General features: G+C 43.5%; 2 protein-coding genes across 3 annotated transcripts in view; both read right to left on the minus strand.

Annotated features, from left to right (window-relative positions):
* LOC106561926 (DNA damage-binding protein 1) overlaps window positions 1-14,578 on the minus strand; it is a 32,003-nt gene extending 17,425 nt beyond the window's left edge. The window contains exons 1-11 of one of the 2 annotated variants that reach the window (XM_014126329.3): window positions 14,401-14,578; window positions 13,333-13,481; window positions 12,993-13,109; window positions 12,615-12,836; window positions 12,183-12,297; window positions 11,846-11,943; window positions 11,533-11,691; window positions 11,083-11,166; window positions 7,108-7,327; window positions 3,799-3,874; window positions 652-760 (exon numbers count right to left, since the gene is read on the minus strand). In XM_014126329.3, the coding sequence (XP_013981804.2) occupies window positions 652-760; window positions 3,799-3,874; window positions 7,108-7,327; window positions 11,083-11,166; window positions 11,533-11,691; window positions 11,846-11,943; window positions 12,183-12,297; window positions 12,615-12,836; window positions 12,993-13,109; window positions 13,333-13,481; window positions 14,401-14,461 (1,410 nt within the window). In that variant the 5' untranslated portion in view covers window positions 14,462-14,578. Of the gene's footprint in view, window positions 1-651; window positions 761-3,798; window positions 3,875-7,107; window positions 7,328-11,082; window positions 11,167-11,532; window positions 11,692-11,845; window positions 11,944-12,182; window positions 12,298-12,614; window positions 12,837-12,992; window positions 13,110-13,332; window positions 13,482-14,212; window positions 14,332-14,400 lie in introns of those variants that run through there. The other variant, XM_014126330.3, reaches the window with a different exon arrangement.
* Window positions 14,579-15,691: 1,113 nt separating this feature from the next.
* The window catches only part of LOC106561927 (transmembrane protein 138-like), a 3,361-nt gene continuing 1,847 nt past the window's right edge, over window positions 15,692-17,205 (minus strand). The window contains exons 3-4 of the mRNA XM_045688975.2: window positions 16,795-16,870; window positions 15,692-16,412 (exon numbers count right to left, since the gene is read on the minus strand). Coding sequence (XP_045544931.1) covers window positions 16,294-16,412; window positions 16,795-16,870 — 195 coding nt within the window. The 3' untranslated portion in view covers window positions 15,692-16,293. The remainder of the gene's footprint in view (window positions 16,413-16,794; window positions 16,871-17,205) is intronic.

Here is a 17,205-nt window from a genome sequence, read left to right on the forward strand (position 1 = left end):
CTACTGTTCATAACTAACATATCTTTTACGATAGGCCTAGTAAGAGGATAGGTTATTGGCCATTTGGTGTTCAACCTCTCGTGGAGGAATTTTCCCAGCCAGCATGGATCCCAAATCCAGATGTGCAAAGCTGATAGACATACCCGAGATGACTCAAAGCTTTAAAACGCCGCCAAAGGTGCTTCTACAAAGTAATGACTCAGCAGTGTGAATACTTATGTAAATGCGATATTTCTGTAATTCATTTTCAATAAATTAGCCCCAAAAATGTAAAACATGTTTTCACTTTGTCATTATGGGGTATTGTGTGTAGCTGGGTGAGAAAAACAATAAATTTAATCAAATTTGAATTCAGGCTGTAACAACAAAATGTGGAATAAGTCAAGGGGTTTAAATATTTTCTGAAGGCACTGTATTGCGAATCAATATTGCGATTGTATTGCGTTTCGATGTTCCAAACATATTGCTCACCATACGTCTGCCTCAGAGGGATAAGAGAGCTATGAGAAAAGTTTTGATCAGTCATGGAAATAAGAGTTTTGGTGCAGGTACAGCCAATTGCGATAGTCAAAATTATACCATCAATTGTAAAAAAATTGTATCCCAATATGTAACTAACAATTTGTTCCCTCATAACTAGTGTGTGTATACCTGGATGAGCTGCTGGTGGGCCACGTTGCCACAGTAGAAGGTCTGCAGGTTGTCCACAAAGCCAGGCAGCTCAGTCTCCTCCACTTCCTCCCCGCTTAGCATCAGCACCCTGAGGACACACACAAACACAGAACAAATTATTATATACTGAACCAAAATATAAACGTGTTGAAACCATGTTTCATGAGATGAAATAAAAGATCCCAGAAATGTTCCATATGCACAAAAAGTTTATTTCGCTCAAATTTTGTGCATAAATTTGGAATGTCCACCAGAGCTATTGCCAGAGAATTTAATGTTAATTTCTCTACCATAAGCCACCCCAATGTCATTTTAGAGAATTTGGTAGTACGTTCAACCGGCCTCACAACTGCAGACTACGTGTAACCACGCCAGCCCAGGACCTCCACATCCAGCTTCTTCACCTGTGGGATGGTCTGAGATGAGCTACCCAGGCAGCTGATGGGTTTGCACTACAGAATAATTCCTGCACAAACTGTCAGAAACTGTCTCAGGGAAGTTCATCTGCGTGTCCATCGTCCTCACCACGGTCTTGACTTGACTGCAGTTCGGTGTCGTAACTGACTTCAGTGGGCAATGCTCACCTTCGATGGCCACTGGCTTGCTGGAGAAGTGAGCACTTTACGGATTACTCCCGGTTTCAACTGTACCGGGCAGATGGTGTGGGTGAGCGGATTGCGAATGTCAACTTTGTGAACGGAGTGCCCCGTGGTGGCAGTGGGGTTATGACATGGGCAGGCATAAGCTACGGACAACGAACACAATTGCATTTTATCAATGGGTTTTAAATCATCGAGGGCTGCAGAGCAACTCTGCTGACCTCAGAACTTGATAATTATAAACTGATTCCCATTTTTACCTCATCCTCCTCTCTTATTAGGCCTAGACTACTATATGTGTTGTTGTAGGTTGCACATTGCTAGAATAATAATGGAAATTGGCCAACTATGCATTTCTTTCATTAGCATTCCTCAGCTGTAGCCTAAGTTTCCTTTTGACTCCTCATTTGATTTCTCCATCTTGTTATTGTTTGCTCAATTTCACTTCTTGTGGCCTAAAATATTTGTAATTCAAAATAAATATGAGAATAGTATAGACTCCAAATTTCATAATAATTCACATTTAAAAGCTGCAGACTTTAGGACATTAAACACTTTTAGAATAATTCAGAAAATACTCTTCATAACTTTAATTTGTCTTAATTGTTTTATGATATTTCAGTTAGTAGGATTAGGCTTTTGTTCATTTCACATATATATTATTCTCTTGCTTTGTGTAAATATAACATTCATTGAAATGGGATATAGCAAATAGGAATATAGGCAATTTACTCAGAATGCCTAGCACGCACTGCCGCCGCCTGATCCAATTATGATCAGAGTAATCGTTTGATAATGTGATTTTTTAACTTGTCCATCCGGACAACTGAAATCTACATTCTGGTTGTCCGACTATTTATTTTACTGACCCCGGACAAAACTTAATGTCGAGCCCTGCATTCAACCGCTGCCATCACCTCATGTTTCAGCATGATAACGCACGGCCTCATGTCGCAAGGATCGGTACACAATTCCTGGAAGCTGAAAATGGTCTGCACACTCACCAGATACGTCACCCATTGAACATGTTTGGGATGCTCTGGATTGACGTGTATGACAGCGTGTTCCAGTTCCGGCCAATATCCAGCAACTTTGCATAGCCATTGAAGAGGAGTGGGACAACATTCCACAAGCCATAGTCAACAGCCTGATCAACTCTATGCAAAGGAGATGTGTCACGCTGCAGGAGGCAAATGGTGGTCACACCAGATCTACGTCGCTACTTTTTTTTTTTTTTAAGGCATCTGTGTTCCCAGTCATGTGACATCGATATATCAGGGCCTAATTCATTCATTTCAACTGACTGATTCTTAAATGAACTGTAACTCTTTGAAATTGTTGCATGATGCATTTATATTTTTTATTCAGTGTAAATAAGCAATTTACATTGTAAAAATGGCTGGCTCACTCAATATGATTAGCTTTCAGGCATGTCAATCATTTGGCTTTTCCAACCAATAAGGATGCTTGGACGCAATTCAGGGCTCCGCCCTAGACACCTCAAGTTAGAAAGTGTTTACATGCTGTTGCAAGAAAGAGGAAGTGCTGAACAACTGTTCACATGCTGTTTCCTAACTAAGTGTTGTGTGCGTCCATTGCAATTAGAGTAGTTCTGTTATTATTATTGCCACAAGTGTTTATTGAGTGCAACTAGCATAATCATTAGTATTGTATTAGCAATGTTTATATTATATGTATACTACCGCTGCAATATGTTTATATCTGCAATATATTTAGCCTTGTTACTTGTGTAGTAGCTGGTACCATTCTACAGATTCTAGAAGTTTCCAGCTCTTTCTGTACCCCAGCACATGCGCAGTGGCCCTAAATGAAGATCCAAGCCAGGCCAGCCATGAAGCTCCATGGCCTTAGGCCTTCTACCTCTCTTGCTAAGTATATTCTTTAATGATGTCTAGATGCTATCCTATTGAATTCATTCATATGTTTATATTATGCCACAGTTTGCTCGTCTGCTTATTGTTATATTAAATATGTATTTTAGTATCTTCTAATGATTGTATCGTTTCCCCTTTTAGAATCAGCTGTGTCTGTGTTTGCGTGGTGGTGACCAAGTGTTCAGTATGGGGCCTCAACATGTTCTGACCAGACAGCACTATCGTAGGAAGATCTTAGTGAATCAGTTTAAGTGTAATAGTAAGTGAGGACATTCACAGTCGACCACTCAGACAAGACCCAGCTGCCTGATTTTTCATGGTCCTAGTATTCGCCGGATTTAGCGACCAACAGCTTCCTCATGCATTTGATCATTTCAACCTTTGTAAACTTCTGATTTGTTATAATTGGTATAAAAATCAATCCATGTCGACAATGTCTGACGCTCGAAATTAAATAAATGTTTTGTCTGTCTATTCTGCCTTTTGTTATATTAGGTGTCAAATCAACAACTCGATCATATAAACGAGATACTGTGGCATTAGGCAAGGCTTCCCTGGACTGAACAGGGAGTGATTGCATTGTGGTCAACACGTGCAGAACCTTTCTATAAGGCCACCACTGGTTGTCTCACCTTGTCTGGCCCACGAAAGACAGGACCAGCATATCGTCTGTCTCCCTCCCAGCCTCTGAGCGAAGGGGCCACAAACCTGGGAGGACAACAACAACAAAAATATGGAGGAAAATAAACGTCAAGTGTTCCACTGAACTAGAAAACAAGCAGCACTCTATTATCTAGGTGGTGTTTCATTAGGGCAAACAACAGAAAATGTTTCAAAGTATTTTGCAACAGAAAACAAGAATGAGCTTCTTATTTGGAATGCTATTGGATATTAAGTCCAGGTAGTCCCTCCCGGTGTTAGTCTGTTTTCTTCCATTTAGCTGCCTAGTGAACAGGACCCTGACCTAGAAAGGAGTCAACGCTGTAGCTTAATTGATCCGGGTCGTGGCCACAGTCCTGGTGGGCCACGATAGTTTAAGGTTTTTGTTTTCTATCCGGACCTCATTTATTGCCCAAGTAAACTAATTGCGTCTCATCAGCGTGTTAATGAGTAAGAGGCCGATAAAAAAATAAAAAAATACAACGACAATCAAAAACGGTAAAGATTAGACGGATGCAAACAATATGGAGAAAATCCCACCGAAGCCCCATTTCCATTGGCACTTTGAAGTAAACCCAGGTTGGGCTGGCCTTGGTGGGTTAGCTCAAATTGCATTTCCACTGCCTGCAGAAATTAGAAATTATGTCATGTTGCTAGGTAGCCAATATGTGACTGCAGCTGGCTTCCCTAATGTTGCTTGCTAGCAAGACATTGAAGAATTGAATTCAGCCTCACCATGCTGTTACTAACATTATCCCATACTCCTGACAGTGCCAGCCAGATTCAGAGCCATGTATTTAGCTTGCTGATGTTAGCTAGCTAGCTAGCTAGCTAAACGGTTAGTGTCTTCACTAGCATAACAGGCTAGCCTCTTAGATGTAATGGGAAAATGTATATTTCTGCATAAAAATCGACATACCCAAAAGTAACTGCTATTCATGTGTAATTACATGATTCTGACATGCCAAAACTTGGTGTATTTGGAAAAAAAGACATCTGGGAGATTACGAGGAAATTGGCAGAAGATAGGAATTACATAGTTCAGAATACACAAGATCAAGCACACACAAAATACAAATAAAATAGTTTATTTTTAAACTAATCTTTCATTGACAAGCTGTAAGTGAATTATTGAAGCCCAGAGCTGGAAAAACATCACATGGCTTCCAAATCATGTGAACAATATCAGAAGAAAAGGGGATTGATAGACCTAACAACTAGAAATGGGCAGATATTTTAGTAAGTGGTGTCAGGTGTGGTCACGGGACATTTCCAAGTGTCCCTAAACCTCTCCAAAGTGGCATATGTCTGTAAATGAGAATTCCAGTGCTATTACAGATTTGTAATCCCTAAATGCTATTTGTTAAGTATAAAAACACAATTGCTACTGTATCAACCTCACTCAAACATTGTGGTGGTGTTATGGGGTATCAAGGGTACAAGTGTCCAAATGTGGTAATTGTACTTTTTTGGCACACTGGATGCACCTAAAAGCGGTTGTTCACTATAAAAAACTACATTTCTAGAACAGCAACCTCTCTTAAACATTGTGGTGGTGTCAAGGGACATACAGGGGATATCCAAGTGTTTATCATATTTTTCATAAACAAAGATGGCAACATCGAATGTCCGAGTGACTATTAAGTCATTCATCATCAGATACCATTGGCAATAAGCTAGATTTGTTCCTACCAACCTAAGGATTAGTGTCATACCCCCCAAGTAGCTATAGCTCAAACACAGACCAAATCGAAGCTTATCTTGTAAGATGTTTGCTGTTTGGTGAAAATGTTGTGTAAAAAATAAAAAGTGTCTCTCGGGGCTGGTGATCAATAACGGTAGGTCACAGGCAGACAAATAAGACATCCTCGTGATCTGTGGAGTCCCAGCTTTTGGTGTGAATCAACGTATTCCGTGTGTATTTCGTTAATGCTTCACAACGCTAACCGGATTCTAGGTAGCAACCATCTTGAAATGAGGTCCTTGGCACAGCCTGCCCTTATACATTTGAAGGTACGGCACCTCCGTACCTTCAGGCTCTGATCAGGCCCTACACCCAAACAAGGGCACTGCGTTCATCCACCTCTGGCCTGCTCGCCTCCCTACCTCTGAGGAAGCACAGTTCCCGCTCAGCCCAGTCAAAACTGTTCGCTGCTCTGGCACCCCAATGGTGGAACAAGCTCCCTCACGACGCCAGGACAGTGGAGTCAATCACCACCTTCCGGAGACACCTGAAACCCCACCTCTTTAAGGAATACCTAGGATAGGATAAAGTAATCCTTCTAACCCCCCCTCACCCTAAAAGATTTAGATGCACTATTGTAAAGTGGTTGTTCCACTGGATATCATAAGGTGAATGCACCAATTTGTAAGTCGCTCTGGATAAGAGCGTCTGCTAAATGACTTAAATGTAAATGTATGCTCATATATGGTAGTAAGTCACACCAAAGATTTTAAGGCATAGATTAATAGCCAAGATACTCAGCTTTCCGCAGACACCCTTATTTTGCAGATAGGGGCTACCGTTCTAATACCAGACTGAATTACATTTAAAAAATCTAATAGGGTCCCCAAATATTTGGGATTTACATACAAGAGGCTAGCTAACTAGCTTAATTCCTACCTTGCTTACCATGGCATTGGCTATTAGCTAGCTAGCTAACCAAGCAAACCAGACGACAGGTTTGATATGATGTAGCTAACGAGCATTCAATACGACCTGGTCGGCTAAAATTCCTGCTAGCTCACGTTAGCTAGTTTCAACTGATTTGCAAGCTAATGCTTTAGGTAGCTGGCATTCTAGGGCTGACTGTTCTCATAAAAGTTTGTGTAGTGCAAAAATGAATGAAGGATCCAGCTATGGTGGTAACCTGTGTCATGTCTGACTACTGCATGTCTATGTGCTAACTAACAGCAACAAGCCCAGACAAGCTAGCTAAATGTTGTGTCAGCATCAGGCAGTGATCAGCTTGGTGGTTGTATAGTAAAGGCGTCACCAGCCCGGATTCTAATTGAGCTGGCACCAGTTGTGAAACTGGGCTGCGCTGGCCTGGGTTTCCCTCTACCCAGCTTGAATTTGAGAATTCCATTCGAGCCAGCTCGAATTTGGCCCTAATGTATCAGAGGTAGAGGCACTTCCATATATTGCTTATAACAATTCAACTCCTTCAGATCTTCAACTGTCTAGGGGGAATAGGGGCTAGGGGTTGATTGGGTATTGATCCAGAGAGAGCAGCGTCCTCTTTTTTCCCCCCAGAGGGCCCAGAAGCCCTCCTACTGACCTTTGATCCCTGGCAGGTCAATGCTGGCGTGCTCATGGATTCCGATACCATTCCGGATGATCCTGAGGGAGCCCTCCTTGAATGCTCCAGAGCAGGTGACCAGCTGGCCCTGTCCCTGTCTCTCCAGGTCCACCACACACATGTCCACGATGGGCCCCAGGTTGGTGAAGGTCTCCATCACCGCCACGTACGACCCCGAGTCGTTACTGTCCACATTGAGCTGAAGGGGAATGAATAATAATTTCCATTACAAGCCATAACAATAATGTGACAACTCCAGATAAACAACAAGTGGACTTTGACCATACTTATTTTTCTTTGAAACAAAGGGGATGATGTCCACCACTCAGTACAGAAAACAATTGTGAGGCTTGCTTATCCTTTCTTATACTCTTGAATTTCAAAACTGGTTTGATCTGTACCTTTCGATTATTGAGTTACTGAGGCCATTTTTATTTTACCTTTTTTGACCAGGTAGGTTAGTTGAGAACAAGTTCTCATTTACAACTGTGACCTGGCCAAGATAAAGCAAAGCAGTGCGACAAAAACAACACAGAGTTAGACATGGGATAAACAAACGTACAGTCAATAACACAATAGAGATAATCTGTATACAGTGTGTGCAAATGGAGTAAGGAGGTAAGGCAATAAACAGGCCATATTGGAGAAGTAATTACAATTTAGCAATTAACACTGGAGTGATAGATGTGCAGATGAGGATGTGCAAGTAGAAATACTGGTATCCAAAAAAGCAGAAAAACTAAAACAAATATGGGGATGAGGTAGGTAGTTGGGTGGGCTATTTACAGATGGGCTGTGTACAGCTGCAGCGATCAGTAAGCTGCTCTGACAGCTGATGCTTAAATTTCGTGAGGGAGATAAGTCTCCAACTTCAGTGATTTTTGCAATTCGTTCCAGTCATTGGCAGCAGAGAACTGGAAGGAAAGGCGGCCAAAGTAGGTGTTGGCTTTGGGGATGACCAGTGAAATATACCTGCTGGAGCACGTGCAACGGGTGGGTGCTGCTATGGTGATCAGTGAGCTGAGATAAGGCAGAGCTTTACCTAGCAAAGACTTATAGATGACCTGGAGCCAGTGGGTTTGGCGACGAATGCAGTGAGGGAAAAAGTATTTGATCTCCTGCTGATTTTGTTTGCCCACTGACAAAGAAATGATCAGTCTATAATTTTAATGGTAGGTTTATTTGAACAGGGAGAGACAGAATAACAACAACAAAAAATCCAGAAAAACGCATGTCAAAAATGTTAAATTGATTTGCATTTTAATGAGGGAAATAAGGATTTGACCCCCTCTCAATCAGAAAGATTTCTGGCTCCCAGGTGTCTTTTATACAGGTAACGAGCTGAGATTGGGAGCACACTCTTTAAGGGAGTGCTCCTAACCGCAGCTTGTTACCTGAAAAAAGACACCTGTCCACAGAAGCAATCAATCAATCAGATTCCAAACTCTCCACCATGGCCAAGACCAAAGAGCTCTCCAAGGATGTCAGGGACAAGATTGTAGACCTACACAAGGCTGGAATGGGCTACAAGACCATCGCCAAGCAGCTTGGTGAGAAGGTGACAACAGTTGGTGCGATTATTCGCAAATGGAAGAAACATAAAAGAACTGTCAATCTCCCTCGGCCTGGGGCTCCATGCAAGATCTCACCTCGTGGAGTTGCAATGATCATGAGAACGGTGAGGAATCAGCCCAGAACTACACGGGAGGATCTTGTCAATGATCTCAAGGCAGCTGGCACCATTGTCACCAAGAAAACAATTGGCAACACACTACGCCGTGAAGGACTGAAATCCTGCAGCGCCCGCAAGGTCCCCCTGCTCAAGCAAGCACATATACATGCCCGTCTGAAGTTAGCCAATGAACATCTGAATGATTCAGAGGACAACTGGGTGAAAGTGTTGTGGTCAGATGAGACCAAAATGGAGCTCTTTGGCATCAACTCAACTCGCCGTGTTTGGAGGAGGAGGAATGCTGCCTATGACCCCAAGAACACCATCTCCACCGTCAAACATGGAGGTGGAAACATTATGCTTTGGGGGTGTTTTTCTGCTAAGGGGACAGGACAACTTCACCGCATCAAAGGGACGATGGACGGGGCCATGTAGCGTCAAATCTTGGGTGAGAACCTCCTTCCCTTAGCCAGGGCATTGAAAATGGGTCGTGGATGGGTATTCCAGCATGACAATGACCCAAAACACACGGCCAAGGCAACAAAGGAGTGGCTCAAGAAGAAGCACATTAAGGTCCTGGAGTGGCCTAGCCAGTCTACAGACCTTAATCCCATATGAAATCTGTGGAGGGAGCTGAAGATTAGAGTTGCCAAACGTCAGCATCGAAACCTTAATGACTTGGAGAAGATCTGCAAAGAGGAGTGGGACAAAATCCCTCCTGAGATGTGTGCAAACCTGGTTGCCAACTACAAGAAACATCTGACCTTTGTGATTGCCAACAAGGGTTTTGCCACCAAGTACTAAGTCATGTTTTGCAGAGGGGTCAAATACTTATTTCCCTCATTAAAATGCTAATCAATTTATAGCATTTTTGACATGCGTTTTTCTGGATTTTTTTGTTGTTATTCTGTCTCTCACTGTTCAAATAAAACCTACCATTAAAATTATAGACTGATAATTTCTTTGTCAGTGGGCAAACGTACAAAATCAGCAGGGGATCAAATACTTTTTTCCCTCCCTGTATGTAGCGAGGAGCAGCCAACGAGAGCATACAGGTCGCAGTGGTGGGTAGTATATGGGGCTTTGGTGATAAAACAGATGGCACTGTGATAGACTGCATCCAGTTTGCTGAGTAGAGTGTGGATGCTATTTTGTAAATGACATCGCCGAAGTCAAGGATCGGTAGGATAGTCAGTTTTACGAGGGTATGTTTGGCAGCATGAGTGAAGGAGGCTTTTTTGCGTAATTGGAAGCTGATTCGAGATTAATTTTGGATTGGAGATGCTTAATGTGAGTCTGGAAGAGGAGTTTACAGTCTAGCCAGACACCTAGGTATTTATAGTTGTCCGCATATTCTAAGTCAGAACCGTCCAGAGTAGTGATGCTAATGGGGTGGGCAGGTGCGGGCAGCAATCGGTTGAAGAGCATGCATTTAGTTTTACTAGCATTTAAGGGCAGTTGTATGGCATTGAAGCTTGTTTGGAGGTTTGTTAACACAGTGTCCAAAGAAGGGCCAGATGTATACAGAATGTTGTCGACTGCGTAAAGGTGGATCAAAGAATCACCCACAGCAAGAGCGACATCATTGATATATACAGAGAAAAGAGTCGGCCCAAGAATTGAACCCTGTGGCACCCCCATAGAGACTGCCAGAGGTCTGGACAACAGGCCTTCCGATTTGACACACTGTTTGAGAAGTAGTTGGTGTACCAGGCGAGGCAGTCATTTGAGAAACCAAGGCTGTTGAGTCTGCCAATAAGAATGTGGTGATTGACAGAGTCAAAAGCCTTGGCCAGGTCGATGAAAACGGCTGCACAGTACTGTCTTTTATCGATGGCGGTTATAATATCGTTTAGGACCTTGAGTGTGGCTGAGGTGCACCCGTGACCAGCTCGGAAACCAGATTGCATAGTGGAGAAGGTACGGTGGGATTCAAAACGGTGATCGGTGATCTGTTTGTTAACTTGGCTTTCGAAGACTTTAGAGAGGCAGGGCAGGATGGATATAGGTCTATAACAGTTTGGGTCTAGAGTGTCTCCCCCTTTGAAGAGGGGGATGACCGCGGCCGCTTTCCATCATCCCCTTTGTTGTCGGCAAGTGCTATAGTACACTCTACCATACTCAAAAAGCACCTCGTAAAACCAGTTTTCTGGAGCTGTACAACTTTTACCCACTGGAGCACACAACTGTTTTCTTCGAATGTATGTTTTTATTGTTAAAACCAAGACTTTACGGGGGTTACATTCATCGAGGTGTTTCCTATATGACCGGTCCAGCCTTACCTTGACCAACTGGGAGTCGCCCAGTCTGGAACCCACAAACACCACACCGTTGTCCAGGTAGGTCAAGCACTCTGCAATGGACGTCTGGAGGGACGGACGCACACAGACATTACTCGAGCCCATCTCATATATCATCAACTTACAAAAAGTGCCCGGTGTACACATTTTTTACAATACACACTCAAGGATAATCCTGCCATTGAGACTCAATTGTGTAATGTAGAGGTTGAACGTCAAACAGGAAAGAAGCAGAGAAAATGGAGAGCGAGTTCGAGACATCATTGAAAGCAAGATATGAGACGACAGAGCCAGATAAAAAGAACAAGAGATCATAGGGAAACAAAAAAAGCAAAAAGCAAGAGACAGAAATGAGCCAAAAAATTGAAAACAGCCAGAAACACAGAGAGGAGACAGATCACGAGAAAGAGACAGAAGGCCTACGACACGTACCTCTCCAAGCAGCTCGACGCGGAGGTCCTTGAGCACCACGGCCCCGTCCATCAGCTCCTCCTTCTCCAGCAGCAGCATAAACAGACGGCCCTCCATGTCCCCCAGCAGGTAGCGCGAGCCGTTGGGGTCCACCCGGTTGTGACAGACAATGGTGCTTTGCTGTTGGGGGAAAAGAGAACAGAGGTGGTGGTTTGTGCTTTGAGCATCTGGAGAAGTGACCTACTCTATATCCAACTGATCATTGCTATGAAGGTGCATGATGATGGAAAAGAGTTGAAAGCCTCTGCATTGTTTTGATTTAGGTTGACCTTACCTTGATGGTGGGAGGTGCGATGGCCAAGTATTTATCCCCGTTGTGGTAGGTGATGGATTCTTGTCCAATGATTATAGCCCCCCCAAATGGTTCTGGGACTAAAATAGACAAATACATAAACAACCAAGTCAATCAACCAACAAGGGAGTCACATTCAAAAACGCTAGAAGAGGAAGAAGTAGAAGAGGAGCCTTGGGCGCTGCAGTTCCAGTGGAAGTGATCTTTAAACACTAATCTAAGAGTTTCGAAAATCAGAACACAGCGAATCTCATGAGGATTGGACCACGGCCCTGATGATCATCGTCTAAAACCCTGCCTGGACATTCTCTCTCCTCACCTGGGATGACCATAGAAGCCTCAGCCTCCACATTCTCCTGTTTCCACGGCCCCTTGTTGAACTCCTTCTCCCTCAGCGACACCTCGTAGGTCTTCACATGCCGTCCCTGAGGGTCCTACAGCAGAAACACACAGATACAATCAGACTGACATTCGCAGATATTCACAAAACATTTCTGCTAACTAAAGCACACATTCCCCCTTTCACCGGACATGCACTACTGTCTCATATACACATCCCCTCTGACTCCCCAATGTTCTCCCAAACAGCATGAAATTCAGACTCGTGCATTTTTTTCAACTCCTCCCCAACCACCCCTCAACATACACCCATATAAATGCATACACACAACCACTTCAACATCGTACCCCTTTCATCCACCACTTCCTACCTGTCCCTCCACCACCCTATTTTACCTCCTCCCCTCCCTACCTGATAGATGAAGCAGACTGTGGGCGCCTGACAGCCGTACAGGAAGTGGACGTCGATGACCTGCAGCTCCTCCAGGCGGATGTTGAAGGCCTTGAGTTCTCGGTTCTCCCGGTCCAACGGGATCACCTTGAATAGGCCGTCGTACAGCCGCAGGCCGATCATGCGGCACTCAGGGTCTACAATGCCGATGATGCCCGTCTCCGAGGGACGCCCGATGCGGTCCTATGCAAGAAATAAATAAGTTGGTCAAGTAAGAGGAGTTTCACGGCATCCTATTGTTTCAGTCTGCAGAATATTCCTGTTGTAGTTTTGCAGATCATACTTTGATCTCCAACAGCTCAAAGACACTGGCTATGCTCATATTTATTTTTCTCCTACCTGCACGTTGCCGTGGGCACGGGTGATGATGTCGATGCTCTCCCCATTCTGTTTGTACTCCAGGATGCAGGCGTTGTATTTGGCAGTGAGAATGAACAGCAGGTCCTTGCTTTCGCCCTGCAGTCAAAACAGACAAAAGGTTCCTCTCCAATGAAGCCAGTGAAAACATATGTCCATGTTCAAGTTCTGCACCGAGATAAGTTTACAACTTGTATGGCAGTTACATAATTATGTGTTCTTAACGAACAAGTTCAGGTAGTACCTCCCTGTTTCAAAATGTTCTCTCGCTATTGAAATGACTAACATGCACACACAAACATACAGGTAGTAGTAGACTCACCTTTGGCCTGAAGAGCTCCATGACGGCGATCTTGCCGTACATGCCCACCTCTTTGACAGGCCGGAGCCCTTCCGCTGTGACCACATAGATCTCCAGGCGTGTGTTTTTAGCTATGAGCAGATTCAGGTCCTCGGCAGAGGTGAAGTGGCCTGGAGAAGAGAGGGTGGTCTAGTCAGTCGGACTAACTTTTTCTCATAGTTAAATGAGTAGTTCTTGGGAGTGCTTTCCGTATGACTAGCAGATCTCGTTCCTGTATTTTGAAAAGGCACATTTCTGGAGTTCAAGTATTTGTTTTTCTATCTACTAGGAATACAACTGGCATACTTTTCTAGCTAAGCAGACCATTTTTACTCACAAAATATGCACTAAGTTGCACTACATTGCCAACGTGATTTATTAAATTAATAATATGGGATTTGTTAGCCAGTGTCATAACGCCTTAAATTAAGTTTTGTTTTTAAATCACACGTGATTTTAACCTAAAAAGCAATACAATGAATAGTTAACTAGCTATCACCAATATATTGGCAATCAAAATAAATGCAGGCAGTTAAAGGATAACGTTAGCTAGCTAGTTAAGTAAATGTCCCTACATTCCTAACTATGCAGAGTGTCCCTGATTGCATACTTTGCCAATGTATTATTTAGATGGACATATTGACTGGCACTGCAGTGGCCTGTCTGCTACCTGTGTAATTTAGCAACACGGAAGTTCCAAACCTGTCTTAGATTCTTGGCAAACTGATAAAGAAGATAGCTAGCATTGGCTTCAAAACATCCTGGCTAAGCAGGAGCACACACTGGCCAGTGCTATTTAGTGTTGACTTGATTGACAATTGATAACAAGCCATATATTAGTCGAGCGAAACATGTCCCATACCGTGGATGATTATTCAAAATTGAACAAAGCGCTATTTAACGGACTTGATAAGACTTGCTGGCAAAACAATATCAAAGGGGGAGGCCTGTAGCTTGGCTTCTCGCGCGGGAGCTTAACGTTCTCGTGGGTGAGAACGCTACGACATGTTGGTGCGCGAAGCTAACAAGAAACAAGAACAACACATTTACCGGTGATGCAGGCATTGACTGCCGTCGGTTTCTGCGCTGTTACCACGTAATTATACGACATGGCGTTCAAAGACAGAATAAGAACGCCAGCGATCACCAGTATCAGTCCTTCTCAAGTGTTGAAACCATGGATATTAAAAATGATTATTTTTTAAAAAACAAGCGGAAGTGGATTGCTATAAAGCTCTAGATCGATATTTACTTTCACAGCGCCCCATGTGGCTCGGAAGTCGATTTTTGTCGTTGGTGCATTTATTTGTATAATACGGTGCACTGTCCATCTGCATTGGACAGAAGAGGAGGGTTCCATAACTTCAATTATTTGGCTTACTCCACTGTGATATGACGTTTTTTCACATCAGTCTTTAAATTGTCAACCTCAGCAACAGAGCGCCAAGTGACTGTTGAGGAGGACTAGAGATCTTTCAGAGCCATGGGATTGTTGCTCACGGTTGATCAAGCAAAATGCCCCTGTAGGAGACACAATCTACTTACTGTATCAATTCAAATCGATAATGGTCAAAGTGGCAGGCATTCTAGTACTGTGTGTGTGTGCGCACGCAGTTAGGTTAACATAGGACTGACACCAGAGATGGTAGAGAAAGCGAGACACCTCCCTCAATTATTTCGGGGAGAGGCCACTCCGGTCTACTTATTGCCCCGCCCCACGGATGGGATATCAGAAGCGAGACATCTCCCTGGCAAATTTTTTCTACTCAGGGTGTATGGGGAGAGCGGGGAGAGGACAATAAGTAGACCAGAGCTATTGGTCTCACATGGGAAAGTATACTCACGCGAGAGAGGGAACACCCACTTACACAGAAAGGAACCCTGACCATTTCTTCCAATGGTAAACTGCCTTAGTAAGACATCTTGGTTTATCCACCATCCTTGCTGACACCATCATAAACACAGGGCCTGAGGTGACATCACTGCTGTCAAAAACACTGGCCTGTGGACTGTAGGCTAAAGACTAAATCCCTGATTAATCCCAGGTATAAGAATAGAGCCCTGTCTGTGGCTCCTTGAAAGCAAGCATGCGTACTGTGTATTGGTGTGTATCTTTACTGCAGAGCACTATTTATGGGGTGGGTTAGGAGACATGTCAATGCAATGACTGCATAGGGTCATAAGAAAAAGGTAAGCTCATTCACAATGCTGAGAGCTTGTGACGTAAATTGATGTGTCACATAAATGTGTGCTTTTGCTGAGCGCATGTGTGTGCATGCGTGTGATTAAGGATTAACATTGGAAGTATTTACTGAAAGGAATACTGAGCACATACAGGGTGTATCAGTGTATGCACTGTCTGGGTTTTGTTTAATACATTTGTACAAAAAGCAGGAAAAAGTAAGCATTTTAAACACATAAAACATCATTGGTTTTTCTTTCCAGTCATCTTCACAAGAAAATCTGTCACACAAACTCACAAATCATCCCACATAAAAAAACAACACATAATAATTACATCGATAGATAAATGACACAGACAAACCCAGTTTCAAAGTGTGAAAAAAAATACACCGTGTTGTGTCAATGCCACATCAAACTAGGAGTTCCCACATGTTAGCATCAAAGTCATCTTGGTATAGCATTCTGTCCATCAAGGCCCTAAACCAGTTTGCCTGTACATCTGGCTTGCTCTGCAAAGTGACTTGCTGTAGCAGAATCACATTTCTGACCCTCCTTGTTAAAGTTGACCCATGTCTGATAGAGCACAGAGGTCTTCCCTCTGGTTTTTTCCCCTCCATATAAGCTCAGGCCTGTGCACTGTAGCGTCTATTTCAGCTCTGCACGTACTGTAGCAGTGTCTCTCTGTGTCCGGGGGACGTGGGAGGGGTTTATTTTGGATCTGTCCATACCAGTTTCATGTCCACACACACTGCTCTTTGCTCACTGGCGGGCCCTGGCGTTGGCAAAGGCGTCTCTGAGCCAAGGCGAGTCTTCATAGAGCCGAGGGTCACCCAGGTACTCTGTGGTGCGCTTGTAGAAGTAGTAGTACAACACGGACGCTGCACACAAACACACATCACACGCCAATGAAATACTGAAGTCATTTGGTTTTGAAACAGAAAAGACAACAACAATCAATTAATCCTCTTAACCAATTAGGACATAAAGGGAATGAAAATCAGACCCATATGGCCCTCAAGGGTCAACTTGGTACCTATCTACTACGCTATATAAATAAACAGTGTGAGAGCCGGGTGTGCGTGTGTTTGTGCATGTGTGTATGACTGATGTAGTACTACACACCTTCAATAAGTATTTACCATGTAGCGCTGATCTCCACCTTATTTGATTCAATGAAGGCACCCAAGATGGATTGCGTTTCAGGCCTAAAATGTTTCCTAAAATGTGTTTCAGTAAGTGTGTGATCAAAGACAGCCTCACCTATTCTTTGGAAGACAAAAAGCACTTGGAGACCATCAGTCCACACATAGCGGTTTGATTTTAGCCAGCGTAGATTCTGCAGAGATAGACACAACCCAATACACCACAAAGTTTGAGGGATAGCATTCTTTCACTAAAACATATAATAAACCATAATTTGATAGTAATACACATGTAATGTAGTAATACACATCCCAATACACATGTAATAAACGATTGAAGCCTACAAGCCATTAAGCTCGTCATCTGGTCAACTGAGCCACGGACTAGTCACTCTGTTACCACCTGGCAAGCGGTATCGGAGCATCGGGTCTCAGAACAACAGGCTTTGAGACAGCTACTACCACCAGGCCATCAGACTGCTGAACAGCTAATCCTAGCTGTCCACCTGCCCAGACCTGCACCTTAGAG

The sequence above is a fragment of the Salmo salar genome, chromosome 11 (assembly GCF_965601325.2).
Source record: "Salmo salar chromosome 11, fSalSal1, whole genome shotgun sequence".
Taxonomy (NCBI): Eukaryota; Metazoa; Chordata; class Actinopteri; order Salmoniformes; family Salmonidae; genus Salmo; species Salmo salar.